A 20,056-nucleotide genomic window follows, 5' to 3' on the forward strand; every position below is an offset into this window, starting at 1 on the left:
TTCTTCCCTCAAATTTTAAACATGCTCACACTACAAGATTTGTAAATAGTGGGGCATCACACACACTACAAGATATTCTTAAGATTATCTCGCCAGATTTAGCACCTCACGTGACGCGATCTCACGGGGAAGCGCATGTAAACAAAATGGATACTGTGTCACGGCAACTTGCTGTAGTAATACTTATCCTTTGTACCAATAAAAAACAAAAGAAAATAAAACGAGCGTAGACGATAATATTATTCAAACAAACTATCGTATTTTCCGGACTATAAGTCGCACTTTTTTTCCTACTTTGGCTGGTCCTGCGACTTATAGTCAGGTGCGACTTATATATCAATATATATATAATTGAACATGTTAATTCATACTGAAGACATTACCGTCTACAGCCTCGAGAGGGCGCTCTAGGCTCGTGACAACTATATGCTGCTCCTAAAGACAACTGAGAAAGAAAAGAGATGACAAACTGCAGGTAGTAAAATATGCAGCCCCGAAAACGGTAATCGAGCAGCAGAAAGAAAGTCTGAAATGAGGGAGAAACTTGTGAGGGAGACGGGAGAAAAGGTGACTCTTACTGCAATGAAGAAATGAAAGAAAGCTAATCGGCTAATCGTGGGCTGAAAGCTAGATGGCCAGAGGTGGAGGAACAAGTCCACAGGTGGGGGCTTGAACAACATGCTGCAGGGAGGGGCTGGTCAACGGTACGTCTCTACGCCCTGCTAGTTGTTCTGTGTGACTTATACTCCAGAGCGATTTATAGTCCGAAAAATACGGTATGTGCAATGCATCTTTTGTTAGACCTGAATGTAGCAGATGATCATTGACCTAGATATCTAATGTTTACATTTGCTAGCTAGTGCGCTAGCAACTTTGTACACTCCCCCGGTAGGTCCAGATCTGAAGCGATCTCTCCCCCATGCTCTTCTCTTTATCATTCCCATTATGATATTCTTTTGATGAGACATTAAACAGACACTCGTGCTGTTGCCACATCTCCACCATCCTTTCTTCCAACTCAGTTGTCCACCGGACTCGTACTACAGCTGCTTTCGGGAGGGGTAAATCGGGCATAAATCGGCCTAAAACTCCTGGGTGTAACATGCTATCAACCAATCAGAGATCATCTCCCATTCCCTTTAAAAGCCAAGCGCGTTTGGACCTTGGAGCATTGCTGTTATGATGGAGGATTTACACCGGAATATTTTTATTTGTAATCTTCTGCATGTGTGTGTGTGTGTGTGTGTGTGTGTGTGTGTGTGTGTGTGTGTGTGTGTGTGTGTGTGTGTCCCTGTGTGTGTAACAAGCATAGTGTCTTGTGCGCTGTGCCTGAGCCTAGGAGCATTTTACTAATGCTCTGTTAAAATAACAATGAAATGCTGCGTTATTGACTTTAGACCAGGTTTTTGTTGGTCAATGGAGCGATCACTTCCCGCTGCCTCAAGACAGCAATACACCCAGAATGCACCTGAACACACCTCCCTGTAAGACCAGCACGCCCAGAATGCACCTGAACACACCTCCCTGTAAGACCAGCACACCCAGAATGCACCTGAACACACCAGCACCCCAGTGCAGACCAGCCACACCCAGAATGCACCTGAACACACCTCCCTGTAAGACCAGCACACCCAGAATGCACCTGAACACACCTCCCAGCACGCCCAGAATGTAAGACCAGCACACCCAGAATGCACCTGAACACACCTCCCTGTAAGACCAGCACACCCAGAATGCACCTAAACACACCTCCCTGTAAGACCAGCACACCCAGAATGCACCTGAACACACCTCCCTGTAAGACCAGCACGCCCAGAATGCACCTGAACACACCTCCCTGTAAGATCAGCACACCCAGAATGCACCTGAACACACCTCCCTGTAAGATCAGCACACCCAGAATGCACCCTGAACACACCCTCCCCTCCCTGTAAGACCAGCACGCCCAGAATGCACCTGAACACACCTCCCTGTAAGACCAGCACGCCCAGAATGCACCTGAACACACCTCCCTGTAAGACCAGCACACCTGAACACCCTCCTGTAAGACCAGCAGAATGCATCTGAACACACCTCCCTGTAAGACCAGCACGCCCAGAATGCACCTGAACACACCTCCCTGTAAGATCAGCACACCCAGAATGCACCTGAACACACCTCCCTGTAAGACCAGCACGCCCAGAATGCACCTGAACACACCTCCCTGTAAGACCAGCACACCCAGAATGCACCTGAACACAATGTAGTCACGGTTGCCTTTTAAATCATTCTGCCGACATAACGCACGTTGGCTGCCGCTCATATTGCAATTTAACAACTAGTAGAACTATTCAGAGGTTATTGGACCCGTCCAGTTTAACAACAAGTAGAACTATTCAGAGGTTATTGGACCCGTCCAGTTTAACAACAAGTAGAACTATTCAGAGGTTATTGGACCCGTCCAGTTTAACAACAAGTAGAACTATTCAGAGGTTATTGGACCCGTCCAGTTTAACAACAAGTAGAACTATTCAGAGGTTATTGGACCCGTCCAGTTTAACAACAAGTAGAACTATTCAGAGGTTATTGGACCCGTCCAGTTTAACTCCACATACTGTTGTGTTGATGGAGTTTATTGTCAAAACGTTCACTTTCTTCCGAATCAACTATTAAACAAACCCCTCCACCAACAATGTCACCGCTGTGGGTCCGTTCTAATTGGACAACGTTCAACTTGTCAGTTCTGTCAGCTCGTTGTCCTGATATCAAACATCTGGAAACATTAAAACGGTAAGTGAGTCAGTTGAATATAATATAAATTGGAAACAGTCTAGAGATGTAGTCATAGATGTAATGCTACTCAGCATCAATGGGCCACCTCTTTCTGAATTCCCCTATAACCGAGCCTTGGGAGTTATTTTTCCAAAAGCAAAGGAAAATTGAATGCGAGCAGCAAGGCTGCCAACTTTGCAACTGAGGCAAAGATGCAATTAGTTTCATTCTGTACTTTGGGTTTTGGTTTCCCTATGAAGAATTTCTTGTATTTCTTGTTGTTCCGACAGACCTGCAACCACTGCTAAAAAAAAAATAAAAATTGATTTTTTGATTTGATTTTTATCATAATCGCCCAGCACTATTTTCCTAGAGTTATTTGGTCTATGAAATGTAGGAAAATCTGAAAAATGTCCATTCCAGTTTCTCAAAGTCCAAGATGAGGTCCTCAAGAGTTGTTCTTTTGTCCTTAACTAATTTCCATGACTATGAGTTCCTGAAAATGTCAGTCGACATTATACAAAACAAATACAAATCTGTGTTAAAGTTTACCCTCAGAGGTTTAACTATAAAATGAATGACAATTTATGTGGTTCATTAACCTGACTCCAGGAAGATCGCTTCGCATTTGCTCGGCATATCCATCTGGGAACTTTCCGTTGGAGAACTTTTGGGAAGGAGCGAAAATCCTGGTTAGCTGATTGGATAAACCATCTGTCTATCACCACCTATATGTTGGTGATAGACGGGCCAAATCAACCAATCAGATCAACAAATCGTATGAAAATGCAACCATATTCCAAAAGAAAGATCCAAGAGGAAAAAGCATTAACGAGCAGCAAACAGAATTAGGGCTACCGCTGTCTGGATATACTGGTTAGCTGATTGGATAAACCATCTGTCTATCACCACCTAACCCACCTCAAAACCAACGCTGATTGGCCCAGTCGTTTGGCGAACGGCTCCAAATTTTCTCTATCTCAAGATGCCAGACTGACCTGCGAGTGGAAAACTTGAAAATACATTTATTAATGACATATTATTATGAAAAAAACATTCCACGACTTTTCCAAAACTTTCTGGGTCTTTTTAGGTTTCCAAAACCTTTCCAGGCCTGTTATGGAATTTGCATTTTTCATATTCCACAACTTTTCCAGTTTTTTTCAAAACGTATGAACCCTGGAAGTAGCAGAGGGAGTTCTGAATGTGTGAATGCTGGTGTGCTGACCCGTAATACACGAGGAAGGAATCGGACTGACAGTATTGAGACGGGGCCGCTGTCTGCTCCTGTGGTTCTCATCGGGGGGGCGAGTATCGACGGCGGTGTCGCCTTCCCCGATACCTCTGTCCTCCGCTTCCTGTCTGCACGACACCCGACGCCAGGGATAAGGTTGCATGTTGTTCATTTTCGTGGCAGCATTTTTCTGAGTGATGGAATCCCTGAGAGGATTTCATGTTGGTGGCAGACACGAGCCTCGCTGACCATAAACACTGCGCACAGCTGTCTCACCCCGCACAGCTGTCTCACTGCACAGCGAGAATCTCACCCAGGGTTCAACAATAATGGCTGCCCGATGGCCCGGTGGCAAGTAAAATGCCACGTCGGGCAAGGGGGGAAAAAAAATAAACATTAACCTTGAACTCTTTTCAAATTATTACCAAAACTATCTGTTCTAAATTAAAATCTACAGTACAGGCCAAAAGTTTGGACACACCTTCTCATTCAATGCGTTTCCTTTTTATTTTCATGACTATTTACATTGTAGATTCTCACTGAAGGCATCAAAACTATGAATGAACACATATGGAATTATGTACTTAACAAAAAGTGTGAAATAACTGAAAACATGTCTTATATTTTAGATTCCTCAAAGTAGCCACCCTTTTTTTGATAACTCTGCAAACCCTTGGTGTTCTCTCAATGAGCTTCATGAGGTAGTCACCTGAAATGGTTTTACCTTCACAGGTGTGCTTTGTCAGGGTTAATTAGTGGAATTATTTCCTTATTAATAAAAAAAAAAAAAAGCAAAGGGTGGCTACTTTGAAGAATCTAAAATATAAGACATGTTTTCAGTTATTTCACACTTTTTTGTTAAGTACATAATTCCATATGTGTTCATTCATAGTTTTGATGCCTTCAGTGAGAATCTACAATGTAAATAGTCATGAAAATAAAAAGGAAACGCATTGAATGAGGTGTGTCCAAACCTTCGGCCTGTACTGTATATTTGAAATGTGAAAAGAAACAGACATTTGAGTATTGTGAGAGAGAGAGAGAGAGAGAGAGAGAGAGAGAGAGAGAGAGAGAGAGAGAGAGAGAGAGAGAGAGAAAAAGCAGCACTACCCTGCCTGTCTGCCTTGCGCGTTCTCTCGGGGGCTACAGGGACAAAATAAATCTATTTGCCCAAAATCAATTTTTACTGGCCCCTATTCAAATAGTTAGTGGTTAGGCAAGACAGCCGCCAGTCACTAGCGCCAACTCAATTCATGATTGGCCAACGGCACGTTTGGCAAGAGAACGAGAACATAGTATATGGTACGATGATGATGACCATTGGAAAAAATTATTGAAACTTCCCTGAAAGGGCAAGTGGTCCTCAGTTTCTCTTTCATATAAGTTAAGATTATTACCACTAAAAGACATGATGGACACAACTTCATAAGTAAGACCAGAGTTGTTATAAAGCAGAAAAATCCTTTAAAAAAAACAACCATATTTGCCGTTTTATGCTCCTGCTCTACTGTGGCTGTAAATATTTGGGGAGAGGAAACATTTTTAAAAAAGTGCTCGTCAATTTGACAGATGTGTTCTCTGTGTTGTAGCACCAGAGGGTAAAAACACACGCTGTGGACGACTCTGTTTCTTCAACATGCCCTTTAAAGTGCCATATTTTGACTGAGGTGACACACACACACACACACACACACACACACACACACACACACACACACACACACACACACACACACACACACACGATCAGATGTGACGGATCAGTCTGAACCCCTGTGGTGAGACAACACTGCTAACACACTTCCTAAAGACTTGTTCGGTGTGTGCTTAAAGCTACAGCACGCACACACACACACAGAAGCGCAAGTGTGTGTATCTGTGCGTGCATGCTGTAGCAACTGTCAATCTGTGTTTACTGTGTGTAGACAGGTATCCCCCTGTTAATGTCTGTGTCCGAGTCTCAAAGTGAGTTTTTTTTTTTTTTTCCTGGTTACATCTGTCTCTCTATGTGTCAGTTTGCATGTGTCTATCTGTCACTGTTTGTTTTATATGTGCGTTTGTGTGTACGTTATGTGTGTGTGTGTGTGTGTGTGTGTGTGTGTGTGTGTGTGTGTGTGTGCGTGCCTACTCACCCATGCTGTTGGTGGAGCTGCACCACATCAGCAGACAGCCGGTACACAGCAGGTTGAGAGCCCCGAACAGCAGGATCCTCCACGACTGCGAAGCGACAAACAAAACACGCAAACAACAACTGTTAAAGAACAATAAGAAAAAGGAGCAGAGGGGCTCAACCTCTGGCTCAAGGCCCAACTGGAGTCATTAATTATGCACATGGGGTGACGCGCGATATCTTTTCGTTTTTCTTCGATTGTACGTAATGAGAAAACAAAATAAATTTTCCAGCATTACTTACTACCTACTTCTTTTGTAACCATTTAGATTAAAATGGGGCTTTCCCACCTGCCTCATTTAGTGCGGTTGAACGGCACTGGAGTTGGTTTTCCCTCCCTTGGTGCGGTTCGTTTCGGGCAGGTGGGAAAGTGCGCCAAAAGCAGCGTACCGAGACCTTAAAGAAGTGGTCTCGCGTTAGAGACTCGGTTCGTTTATGAGAACGTGATCCGACGATCCACGAACTAGTCGACGTTCCACTTCCGGGATTGTTCAGGTGCCGCTGGAAATTCCCCAAATTGCCTTCATTTTTGTCTGGAGTGCTAAACTCCTGGTGGATTTATGAGGACTATGGTTAACTGAACGTACGCATGTTCCATCAAAACAAGTTCCTTCCCGAGGCTATTTTGCAGAGGCACCGGGGCTCCGTCCGGCGTCTAAGCACTGCCCAAGACGATTGTGATTGGTTTAAAGAAATGCCAATAAACCAGAGCATGCTTTTCTCCCATCCTATAATGCTGTGTGGACTAGCCAGACCTTCCTCCGTAGCTCTGTGGAGGAAAGTCTGGCAATGCGAGACTAACCTCGAACAGAGCCAACTATGTGTACTCAGCAAGTGTAAAGCTAAATGGCTCCTGTAGTCAGGTGTGTTTTAGCAATCTGCGATGCAGCAGAGCAGCAAACTGTAGCAGCTTGCAGCATGTGTCAATGTCTGAACAATTATTTAAATGAACTGAGTTGGTTTGACTGTGGAGATGCAAGAAATATGCATACGTATCAAATAGATGGAAATATTCCTAATATAATGGATGTTGCATCAAATCGGAAATCAAACCTGGACCCTTACGGAAACGAATCAATTCAGGAAATCAGTGGAGATTAGGGCTGTGCTCGATTGAAGAAATTCTTAGTCGACTAACACTCATTCAATTGTATCGACTAATGGATTAGTTGATTGATCGACAGAACTGTAAATCTGAGTTTCCCCGCAAAGAGTCATGCAAAAGCACCACTTTAATTCTTGTGTTTACCAGAGATGTGCTCGTACGTTTCTTGCAAATAAGTCATTCAGCATGAAAAAAATCATCAAACATGACTAATCAACTGAAGAAATCTAAGTTGACTAAGACCAAAACGACCGATTAGTCGACTAATCGACTAAGAGGGAGCAGCCCTAGTGGAGATACTCAGCCCTAGTTCAAGTGGGTCTCTGTGGTGGTTTTGAGTCTCTTTTTAACCATTATTACAATATCTGTGTCTAAAACTTTGGAAAACCTAGAGCAGATACTAAATAAATAACACTAAAAAAAGCTTTAAGACCAAAAAAAAAAGCTAAAGAAGTTCAACTACAATCATTAGATCTGACAAAAGTATTTTAGTTACATTTATTCGGCTTAGGTGCTGCCCAAAGTGGCTCGGTTTCTGCACCTAGAGCTTATAATGACCGGTAAACCCCCGATATGGGACTATTTAAAGTGCCCATATTATGAAAAAAAAACACTTTCTGGTGATTTGGGGTGTTCTTTTGTGTCTCTGGTGCTTCCACACACATACAAACTTTGAAAAAAATCCATCCATGCTGTTCTGAGTGAGATCTGGTTTCTGAATGTGTCCTGCCTTCAGTCTCCTGGTGAGCTGGTCAAAATCAGCTCGGACTGTGACGTCACAGTCCGAAACCAGCTGGCTAACCACAACCGTTAGCTCGTAGCGTTAACGCTAATGCTAACGCTAGCATACTACCTCGTTCTCAATAACAAAGCACTGCTACAACACACACAAGTTCACCATAATCTACAAAAGAACTACTTCCATGTGCTCCCTCATTTAGAAGTCTCCCAGCTAATCCTGCCTTGGAACTGACCAAAGTTGGAGAAACAGCCTTTTACTGTCTCTAGAGCAGGGGTCACCAACCTTTTTGAAACTGAGAGCTACTTTATGGGTATTGAGTCATACGAAGGGCTACCAGTTTGATACACTCTTCTGAAATGACAGATGTGCTCAGTTTGCCTTTAGTTATATATGATTATTAATGATTAATGACACTCATCTATGTGAAGACACTGATCATGTTAATGATTTCTCACAATAATTATCAACAATGACTTAACAAGGTGGGAAACAGATAATATCAATATTCAATTTTCATTTTTAGAACAGGCCTGAGGGCTACTCATGTGGTCCTTGGGGGCTACCTGGTGCCCGCGGGCACCGTGTTGGTGACCCCTGCTCTAGAGTTAGCTAGCTGACATTCTCTACATCTGAGCTACTGAGCATGTGCAAGTGCAATCAAAGATAGTACAGAAGAAGAAGAAGAAAAGAGGTCTCACTCTGTAGCTAAAACAGAAACCAGGTGAAAAGAGGAGCTGCAGCAATGTGCAGTACAACAAAAATATGGTGTTTTTTGAAAATTAAACCATGTAAACCTATTCTGGTACAACCTTAAAATACAGTTATGAACTTGAAAATGAGCATAATATGGGCGCTTTAAGCTTGTCCACAACCCAAAAAGTAGATGGCCGCGGTGACGCAAAGCTGCTCTAGAGCCACAGACGATATTATACAACAGAGTTTTCTCCTCTAAACAGGGTTTCCCCAGCTGTCAGACACTGAACGAACTGTAGTGAACGAGTCACTACAGTCTGAATCAGTTCATGACAGAAATCTGGGCTCTGGGGAAGGTCACTTCCAGGGAAGCAGAAAGCAGAAAAACTCAGAAAGTTCCCTGCTCATCGGTCAATGCTTTATACTGTATATTAATTCACTTTTCAGGCCCTGTAAAAAAAAAAAAAAAAAAAAAAAAAAACCTACTTAAAATCCTTCCACTGCTCTTTAGGGAAAATATTAGGGGTGTTAATCACAAGTTTTATCACGATACGATTTATCAATTCTTTGGACAACGATACGATATTTGTTGATATCTTAAAAAGGTGACCTGCTGCACGTATTTCATGACTTTGTGGTAATGTCTGAAGTTCCGCTATGGTAAAAATGCCTTGGTTACCTTGTTTCAAGCCATTCTAGCGTGGTATAGAAAGTAGGGCTGGACCCGAATATTTGAATATTTGTTCGCTGGGTTGGTATTCGATTTGAAAATTTGACATTCGAATATTAGTTTTTTGTTTTTTTATTTTGGTTTATTTATTTTCTGGATTTATGTTTCGTTCACACTCCAGTCCAGTTGGGGGCGGTAATGCACATTAAATGAAAACCTGTTTCGCGTTTTTCCGTGGTGATTCGGCCAGAAACTTCAACATTGTGAGGCGAAGAGATCGTTTTGGAATATAAAGCTCGGATATTCTTGGGGATTTATAAAAATCAAGTTTTGGTCAAAATACCACTTTGTTGCTGAAAGGACAACGAAAACAGTTACGCATGCACTCTCGGCTGCGCAGATTACGGCTGAATTGTTTTTATTTTCTGTTACTTTGTAACAGTTGTGTGCATGGCTGTTTATTTTAAAGATTTAATGCTTTAAAAGCTATAAAAACGCTCATGAGTGGAAGTTTTATCGAGGTTACAGCGACGCCCCCAGTCACAAAGTGTCCCGTTGACGAGACGGTGATCCTTGAGGGGTTAAAAGTTTATTAATTCTGAACGCGTCTGGCCTGTCTATCTATATTGCACCAAATACGACACTGCTGCACTCCCTTGTGAAGTCGTTTGGATGAAAAGTTCTCAAAATAATCAAAATGCAAACAAACAGACAGACACGTAGAGATTCCTGCCTTTATTAGAGATAATAATATGTTCCGAAGCTTCCAATATTCGATGCTCATTACTACCGAAGCTTCGAAGCTCAAAAAATGGTATTCGGACCAGCCCTAGTAGAAAACCTACAGGAAGACTCAGCTCGATTTGTGCCAGTTCTCATTAATATTCAACAAGCTAAGCTGTTTGAATCTGATTGGCTAACAGCTAGCCAATGAGAGCCTGGCTGTCAGAATCCTTTACCCAGCCCAACTGGGCGAGCTCATGAATAGTAATGAGCTCAGGCAGTATGATGTCAGACTGACCAGCTGTTGTGATTGGTCTGATTTCTCTGCTTATTTCTGTGCAGTGGCTAGAGCTGACAGAGGAGTTAGCAGTTCATTTTCACATTCACGACATAACACAAACACATATGGACCTGACCTGATATGGACCCGAGTGAAAACATCACCATTCATGTCACTTCCTGTGGGAATCAGAGGTGGGAAATTTTCCCAGTTGGTGACGCGTTGCTGACAACTGACGTCTGATGGAGGAGACTTTGGGTCACTGAACATATTTCAATGACAATAAAACTGTTAATTGTGGACAAACGCCTCTGCCAAGAAACATGCACATTCATAACATGTTTAAAATTATTCATAAATAGGCCTATGTATAAAAAAACAACATATAATCCGTGTCTTTTCCCGTTCGTTGTCCTGCAGATAACACAAACACACACCTGGCCATGTGCTGTTTGGATGCTCGTATAAAAAAACAGCAACACATCTTTTGTTATTGTGGCCTCCATGTTTTCACACACCTGAGGCTCTAGGCTATGGCCAACAGTTGGTGGCAGTCATGCAATAAGTAATAATAATAATAATAATAATAATAATAATAATAGAAGAAAGAGAAGAACACACATCCTGACCATGTGAACGCTGCCAGTCGGAAAAACAACGTAACCGGGGTGCCTGTTATTCCGAGGTGGCATGAACGCGCCGTAAAGCTGGGAGGGGGAAATCCTAGCATACCAACTACAAAAAACTAGAGTACGACACTGCATTTAACACAGTTACATTTATAGCAACTCAAAAAAAGCATCTAAAATATGACTGGACCATTTTATGACTGAGCTCTTCCAGACATTTAAAGTGAAAAATAAATAACTATTATTTTTAATAAAAACGTGGAAATCTAAAATGAAGGGGCATCTTACAGACGATACGTACCGATATTTTCACCTTGCATCCATAATATTGGATAGTGGATCATTCATACGTCGTTAAACCCCTAGAAAATATAGTAGAATATATTTACATATACAGAAAATATTTAACTATCCGGTCTGACCGAGACTTTGAAGACATTACATTTCAGCACATACGAGGAGTATACAAATACATTTACATCTATCTGCTAGTCGACAAATCTTCCTACTTAAATGACAAATTAATAATTTGTCAGTGCCTTCCGAAATGAACAAGATAACGACTGAAGAGTTTAAAAAAAAAAAAGGTTGCATCTAGCTTAATTAATCAATGATTTAATGCACCACCCGGCAAGCCTCAAAGTCAAACACATCGGCCAGCAGATGCATGCTGGGTCGTCTAGCTATGACTTCTTTAGATGTGCGTTGTCTTTCTGCTATTTTTTGATAAATGTTGAACACTCAATCTACAAGCTCAAAAATGCACTTCACAGTAACGTATCGGTCTTTGTGGGCTGCAGCTGCTGTGTTGTTTATATTGCTATTATTTGTTCATCAACTTTTTCATCTTTTGTCAGTCCTTTTTGTTTAATTGCATGAGTTTTGTGCAATTTTCTGATTAACCCAATCAAGGTTATCTGAGGAAAGCAGTTGTATATTTACAAGTGGTAGTCTGTTACACACACACACACACCGAATTTTGTTTGGACATAATGTCAACATGATGCTGTTCTGCTAGATTAGCTTTAGGCGACTAACACTATGCATGGTTTTTCCGCATGGTCACTTCTTTTGACGTTCCAAGTAAATTCCGAACAAACAGAGCAAGCTCGCCCCTAGGGCTGGACGATTTTGGCTAAAATCATGATCACGATTAATCGAAGAATTTACCTTGATTATGATTATTGAACGATTTAAAAAAAAAAAAAAAAAAAAAAAAAAAAATCTTTTCTTCTACTGTAAATATGTTCACGGTTATTTTTTCTAATGAAAGAGTGCATAATCCTATCTTTGTGATTCTAAAATAAGGAAACACACAGATAGCAATTAATGCTTATTTATAACAACTGAAATTAAATCTACAACTGTAGATTTTACAATGAAATAAAATAAAAAAAAAAATAATTTAAGTTTTAATGTAAATGGGGCGGAGTCACGTGACTACACCCGCGGCGGCCGTAATATGTTTTAAGGGGAAAGTACATTAACGCACAGTGTGCGGCGCGGAAATATTAATAGGATTAAAAGACCGAAATAATCGACTTGGTAAAATTACGTTGGTTATGGGCTCTGAATTTCGGTTTCGATTTTTCAATTAATCATCCAGCCCCACTCGCCCCTCCCCCCATGTTTCTGTAATGACTAACTGACTACCTGTCACTAACCCCCACCCCAAACCATCTGGTCTATTGGCGCTTTTCCATTACATGGTACCTACTCTACTCGCCTTTTTTGGTTTTCAATTACGAAAAAAAGTACCTGGTAGGGCTGGGCGATATATCGATATTAAAAATATATCGATATATTTTTAAATGAGATATGGAATTAGACCATATCGCATATATCGATATAGTTCAAATGTGATCCTTGCTCCCATAGATATATACACAGATGTCGCCTTGAGGTTCTAAACATACGTCAAAACCGCCGCCATCTTGGAACAGGGGTGCGAAGCATTCAGATCAACGCTAAAGATGCCGGACTTTTGTACTGCTTAATTATGTTCGATAGAGGAAATGAAAAGAACAAACAGCAATGAATAACATTTAACAGGTGACAATGTGTTTTATGATTATGTATGCCGCCTTCGACCAGCAATCTGAGCTCCAGCGGCAGCGGAGGCGGAGAGCTCCGTGGCCGCCGCAGCGTCTCTTCCCCGGTAAAACACAGCTTTGCCTCGCTGCTGCGCTGGGTCCCCGCTGATCCAGATCGGACCAGCCAAAGACAGAGTGGTGATCGGTAGGATCTTACACGTAGTCCAGGACGACCTGTATGTCGATATCGGGCGGAAAGTTCCACTAAGTTTGCCGCGGCAGGCGGACGGAGAGAAGCTACAGCGGGGCAGCAGAGACCGCCTGCAGCTGCAGGATCTGGAGCTCAGTGCCCGTTAAAATGACATGTAACGATAAATACATACAGAAATAAATAGTGGAGGAATGAGCCTGGACATTTCAGTCTGTTTTAAACTTCACCTTGAAGCAGAAACTCTTAGTTCAGAAGGGTGAAGTTTCCGTTTGGACTCAGATCTGTGAACCGATCATAATAAATATTCTTTGTATTAACACATTAATTAGTTTCTTTGTTTTGTAGTCGATAGTTCATCTTTTAGTTTACTTAAGTGGAAGCAGTATCAAGTGGAAGAATGGGACTATAAACCTAGGCTTACAGGCATGAGGCATTACATTTTGAACAAAGTAGATTATATTAATATCAAAAGCTTAATTGACCTTTGGAACGAATCACAAATATGGAGCTTTGATTTCAAAAAAGGTACTCCTGTTATACAGTATTTAGGTTTACATTTTATTGTTATTTGAACAGCTGAGCATTTAATCATGAACCAGGTGAAGAAACCGGTTTATTATTTATTTGATTTTGCAACTGTCTCTATGAAACTACTTGTGACATGTCATATTTGATTTTGGCTTTGACTGAACATTTGCTCTCACTTTGCGGAAAAAAATATCGGGATATATATCGTATATCGATATTCAGCCAAAATATATCGGGATATGACTTTTGGTCCATATCGCCCAGCCCTAGTACCTGGTACCTGCTAAAAGGTACTTTTTTTAGTACCTCCTCAGTCGAGGTTCCAAGCGAGCTGAGGCGAGCCGAGAAGGTGACGTGAAAACCTGCAGGCTGCTGATTGGTCGGAAAGAAGCGTCACCGATCACTGCATTGCTAGCGAGAGACGGCATTTTTAAATAGTTTAGCCAGCGGTGTTTTTTTGCTGCCGGAGGCTCCACGCAGAGCTTTCTCCGTAGCATACAAGTGGCCTGATGGTTATACTGGTGCGCCGGTGTGTGTATCGAGTCGCCGTGTGCGTGTGTGTTAGTGTGTGTGTGTGTGTGTGTGTGTGTGTGGGGGGGGGGTGTGTGGTAGAGCGAGGGAGAAGTGAGAGAGTGTCAGCGATTAGCTCCGCAGCGAGTAGTGACTCTAGAGTCATATAGATCCATTCTTTCTGACCACGGTGGGAAAAATCTGGAGCAGGAGAAGTGAACTATCTCGTTGATTTCATGTTGTTTACGGAGAAGGAGAACCAGGAAATGAGTCGGGGGAATAGCAACGCTACCAAGCCACGTCCACGGCAGTCGCTATGACGACCAGCCAAGCTGAGGCGATACTAAAATCTGCAATGGAAAAGGGACGCACAGTGCGCCGAGGCGAGTAGAGTCGAGGCGAGTAGAGTCGAGGCGAGTCGAGCAGGTACCATGTTGATGGAAAAACGCCATGTGATTGGCTGGAGTGGTTTGTTGTATTTTGGTGCACAGCCTGTGCCCAGGGATCAAGGGGAGATGCCTACCATTTCAGACAAAAATGAAATTGCGCTGAAAGCATGCAAGAACTCATAGCGCACCTTTAAGGTTAGGAGAAGATTGTGTTAAAAGAAAGAAACGCCGGAGATGAGAGGTTGTGAACTACGGTCTCGGACCACCACAAGCGCTTTCATACGAGGTTTTGTGGGCTGGTACATTACGGTAACCTTACTTCCCCGTTTGCTTCTGAGAGACAGAAGTCATTTCACGCATTAGGCTTGCCCGGTTACCGGTTTCAAGTTAAACCGTGGTTTGAAAAATTCCCTGTTTCAAAAGCATAATACCATTCTCACAGTATGAGCTGTTTTTACGAGTCTTTAAAAAGGACAAAAGTGCAGTTAAGAATAGAGATGTTCCGATCGGCTCCGATACTGCCTAAAACGCTGGTATCCGTAAGTACTGGAGTTTATACTCTGATCCGATACCACGTAATAATGTAATGCCCTAAAGAAAATCTACGTTAAAGTAGTTTATTTATAAGTTATAACTGACTGTCAAACTGGAGAATAAAAGAAAGTTATGGGGCATTCATTGTTTGTGTTTCTTCATGTTTCACAAAGAGTTTAACCTGAACCAGACCGACAACAGAGATAGAAATCATATCACATCCATACAGAGATAGTAGTATACAGCTGTTATACATCATATCACATCCATACAGAGATAGTAGTATACAGCTGTTATACATCATATCACATCCATACAGAGATAGTAGTATACAGCTGTTATACATCATATCACATCCATACAGAGATAGCAGTATACAGCTGTTATACATCATATCACATCCATACAGAGATAGTAGTATACAGCTGTTATACATCATATCACATCTATACAGAGATAGTAGTATACAGCTGTTATACATCATATCACATCCATACAGGGATAGTAGTATACAGCTGTTATACATCATATCACATCCATACAGAGATAGTAGTATACAGCTGTTATACATCATATCACATCTATACAGAGATAGTAGTATACAGCTGTTATACATCATATCACATCCATACAGAGATAGCAGTATACAGCTGTTATACATCATATCACATCCATACAGAGATAGTAGTATACAGCTGTTATACATCATATCACATCTATACAGAGATAGTAGTATACAGCTGTTATACATCATATCACATCCATACAGGGATAGTAGTATACAGCTGTTATACATCATATCACATCCATACAGAGATAGTAGTATACAGCTGTTATACATCATATCACATCTATACAGAGATAGTAGTATACAGCTGTTATACATCATATCACATCCATACAGGGATAGTAGTATACAGCTGTTATATATCATATCACATCCATACAGGGATAGTAGTATACAGCTGTTATACATCATATCACATCCATACAGGGATAGTAGTATACAGCTGTTATATATCATATCACATCCATACAGAGATAGTAGTATACAGCTGTTATACATCATATCACATCCATACAGGGATAGTAGTATACAGCTGTTATACATCATATCACATCCATACAGGGATAGTAGTATACAGCTGTTAAAACATAATGAAATATATGACACTCTGGTATCGGATCGGTACTCGGTATCGGCCGATACGCAAGTTCAGGTGTCAGAATCGGTATCGGGAAGCAAAAAAATGGTATCGGGCCATCTCTAATTAAGAATCCGTCTCCCTGCCAGTGTGCAGTGTGTTTAAAAATTAAAATATATTGTGTTCAAATGCCCAAATGACATTTCAAAATAATACATTTTAAATGCTGTAATTGCAATACCACAATGCAGTGAAACCGTGATATTTTTTGCTGAAGGTTATCATAGAGTCAAAATCTCATACCGGTCCATGCCTAGCATGCACGCACGCAACAATTACATTTTGAGACAAAAACGATCTCCGTCTACACAAGAGTTTTCGCTCCAGTAGCAGAACTAATTTCCGTCCGTATCAACACGTCTGACAACACATATCTAGAGATGTTCCGATACCGGTACCAGTATCGGTATCGGGTCCGATACCGCCTAAAATGCTAGTATCGGTATCGGGAAGTACTGAGTTTATGCACCGACCCGATAACTCGTAATAAAGCCCTAAAGAAAATCTACATTAAAGTAGTTTATTTCTGTTATTTTTCCGTTATAACTGACTGTCAAACTGGAGAATAAAAGAAAGTTCTGGGGCATTCATTGTTTGTTCATGTTTCACAAAGAGTTTAACCTGAGCCAGACAGACAACAAAGACAGAAATCATATCACATCCATACAGGGATAGTAGTATACAGCTGTTAAAACATAATGAAATATATGACACTCTGGTATCGGATCGGTACTCGGTATCGGCCGATACGCAAGTTCAGGTATCGGAATCGGTATCGGGAAGCAAAAAAGTGGTATCGGACCATCTCTACACATATCACATGACTATTCACACACACAAACACACACACACACACACACTGGGCATGTGCGTGCCTGTGTAAACAGGAAGCAGATTGTCCGACGTTACTCTGCGGTTGAAAATCATGGATGTAGAAGTTGGACGTACAAAAAAAAATACTTTGAAGACAGGACAACAACGGTGAAAAGTAAGAACTTTAGGATTTATTATCTTGGAGCGACAACGAAGTGGAACGGTTACTGAAAGGTCTGTAAGCTACCTAACCGATAACACTGACTGAAGTGCGTCATTGTTTCCAAATTTCTCCGTTTGTGTCCATCCAGACTACGAAGCAACCCTGGAGTTTTGAAGCAGTGTTTCCAAAAGTCTCCGTTTAAGGGTCTCGGAAAACGCTGCAGTAGTGCGGACGCGAGGCATAAACATTAGCTCCATACAAACGTGTGTCGTAGCCCATTCAACACTGTTCTTACTCGCGCTGCCTGGAAGTAAATTCAGCAGAATTTTCAATGAAGAAAAAACAAAACAAAAAAAAAATAACCTTGAGTATAAACTCGCCATCTGAGCAGAAAGATTGAGTGCGTTTGTGTGTGTCGGAGGGAAGAGAAACGAGAAATGGAACAAGGGAACATGTGCGTTTGTGTGTGTGTGTGTGTGTGTGTGTGTGTGTGTGTGTGTGTGTGTGTGTGTGTGTGTGTGTGTGTGTGTCCTGGCCTGTCACTTCGTGTTGGAGTCATATGCCGTGGTGGGGAGCGCCGAGTGCTGTGAAATCTACAATTACTGTGGTGTGCCGTGTTATGACAGCACTGGGGCGTCTGGTGACAGCTCTAGCCAGCGACAGGCATGGGAGACCCATAGTGTGTGTGTGTGTGTGTGTGTGCGTGTGTGTGTGTGTGTGTACCTGTTTTACTATATTCGTGGGGTCCAAAAACCGGGGACTACAGTATACTTGTGGGGTCCGGACAGCTTTGTGGGGCCCAAAATGCTGGTCCCCACGAGTTTAAAGGGCTGTTTGAGGGTTAAGACTTGGTTTTAGGATTAGGGTTAGAATTAGGTTATGGTTAGGGTGAGGGTAAGGGTTAAGGTTAGGCATTTAGTTGTGATGGTTAAGGTGAGGGTAAGGGTTAAGGTTAGGCATTTAGTTGTGATGGTTAGGGTGAGGGTAAGGGTTAAGGTTAGGCATTTAGTTGTGATGGTTAAGGTGAGGGTAAGGGTTAAGGTTAGGCATTTAGTTGTGATGGTTAAGGTTAGGGTAAGGGGTTAGGGAATGCATTATGTCAATGACAAGTCCCCACAAAGATAGTAATACAGACGTGTGTGTGTGTGTGTGTGTGTGTGTGTGTGTGTGTGTGTGTGTGTGTGTGTGTGTGTGTGTGTGTGTGTGTAAACAGAGAGACAGCGCTTGCCCAAAACATTCCCAACCCCTCCCCCCCTTCACGTACACAGACACTCAGCGCCTGGAGGAAGGAGAGTGCACGGTTGTTAAATCCTGACGCTCTGCTGCCCCCGTCTGTCCGTCAGCGGCATCGTCACCCCGGCTGTCCGGCGGGCAGAACAGCGTGCCAACAAATTGAGGTTACATGTGACATTGGAGTGACAAGAGCTGCAGCGCACGTACAGCGCCTCAGTCACCAGGTACTGTATTAAATAAAAAAGGGAGCAAACCGCTGACGCTAGGCCCGATTGCATCACTGCCGCATCCCTGGGCAGTGCCGGCTGAAATGTGGGTCAGTGGTGGTGGGCGCAGAACGTGACTCACGTTTGCCTCAGAAGAAGAGAGGAGGAGCAAGGAGGAGAGGTCAGTTTCATCATAACAAGCTGGGAGGACGTGCAGGGATTTGTGAGACTTTTTTTGCAAAACCAGATTGAAACCTGCAGAATAATTAAGTAAGTAACAGTCCTTTATTGTCACAAGTACCAGCGAAATTAGCCATCAACCTGACCATACATATACAAACATACAGTACAGGCCAAAGGTTTGGACACACCTTCTCATTCAGTGAGTTTCCTTTTTATTTTCATGACTATTTGCATCGTAGATTCTCACTGAAGGCATCAAAACTATGAATGAACACATATGGAATTATGCACTTAACAAAAAAGTGTGAAATAACTGAAAACATGTCTTATATTTCAGATTCTTCAAAGTAGCCACCCTTTGCTTTTTTTGATAACTCTGTAAACCCTTGGTGTTCTCTCAATGAGCTTCATGAGGTAGTCACCTGAAATGGTTTTACCTTCACAGGTGTGCTTTGTCAGGGTTAATTAGTGGAATTATTTCCCTTATTAATAAAAAATCAAAGGGTGGCTACTTTGAAGAATCTAAAATATAAGACATGTTTTCAGTTATTTCACACTTTTTTGTTAAGTACATAATTCCATATGTGTTCATTCATAGTTTTGATGCCTTCTGTGAGAATCTTCAATGTAAATAGTCATGAAAATAAAAAGGAAACGCATTGAATGAGAAGGTGTGTCCAAACTTTTGGCCTGTACTGTACATATGACAATGGGGTAGACAGGACAGGAAGACAGGTTTATTAAGGAAAAATACAGCAAGACATGAGGAAAGGTGAGGAGGAAAAAAAAGACAACTCCCAGACTATGCCCCTGATAGGAGTACAGTGTGGGAACAGGGGAAAAAAACACCTCTAGCAACATAAGCACATAACCAGTACAAGAGCACACGAGACTCGCAATGGGGTAGGTAATCCAGCACAGGCAAGAATGCCGCGTTATTCACAATAAATAAAAAAAGCATCCTCCTCAGATTGAAGCCGTCGGGGCTCTAGTGTCTCCAGGGTGGCCGTGTTCTCCTCTCAAAATAAACCTACTTACGTAATGAATCAGA

General features: G+C 42.0%; 1 protein-coding gene across 1 annotated transcript in view; it reads right to left on the bottom strand.

Moving 5' to 3' along the window:
- Window positions 1-20,056, bottom strand: part of slc30a6 (solute carrier family 30 member 6) — a 115,508-nt gene that overhangs the window by 82,241 nt on the left and 13,211 nt on the right. Inside the window, exon 4 of the mRNA XM_028603276.1 lies at window positions 6,118-6,202. Within this exon, the coding sequence (XP_028459077.1) occupies window positions 6,118-6,202 (85 nt within the window). The remainder of the gene's footprint in view (window positions 1-6,117; window positions 6,203-20,056) is intronic.

This window comes from Perca flavescens, chromosome 17 (genome assembly GCF_004354835.1).
Source record: "Perca flavescens isolate YP-PL-M2 chromosome 17, PFLA_1.0, whole genome shotgun sequence".
Classification (NCBI taxonomy): domain Eukaryota; kingdom Metazoa; phylum Chordata; class Actinopteri; order Perciformes; family Percidae; genus Perca; species Perca flavescens.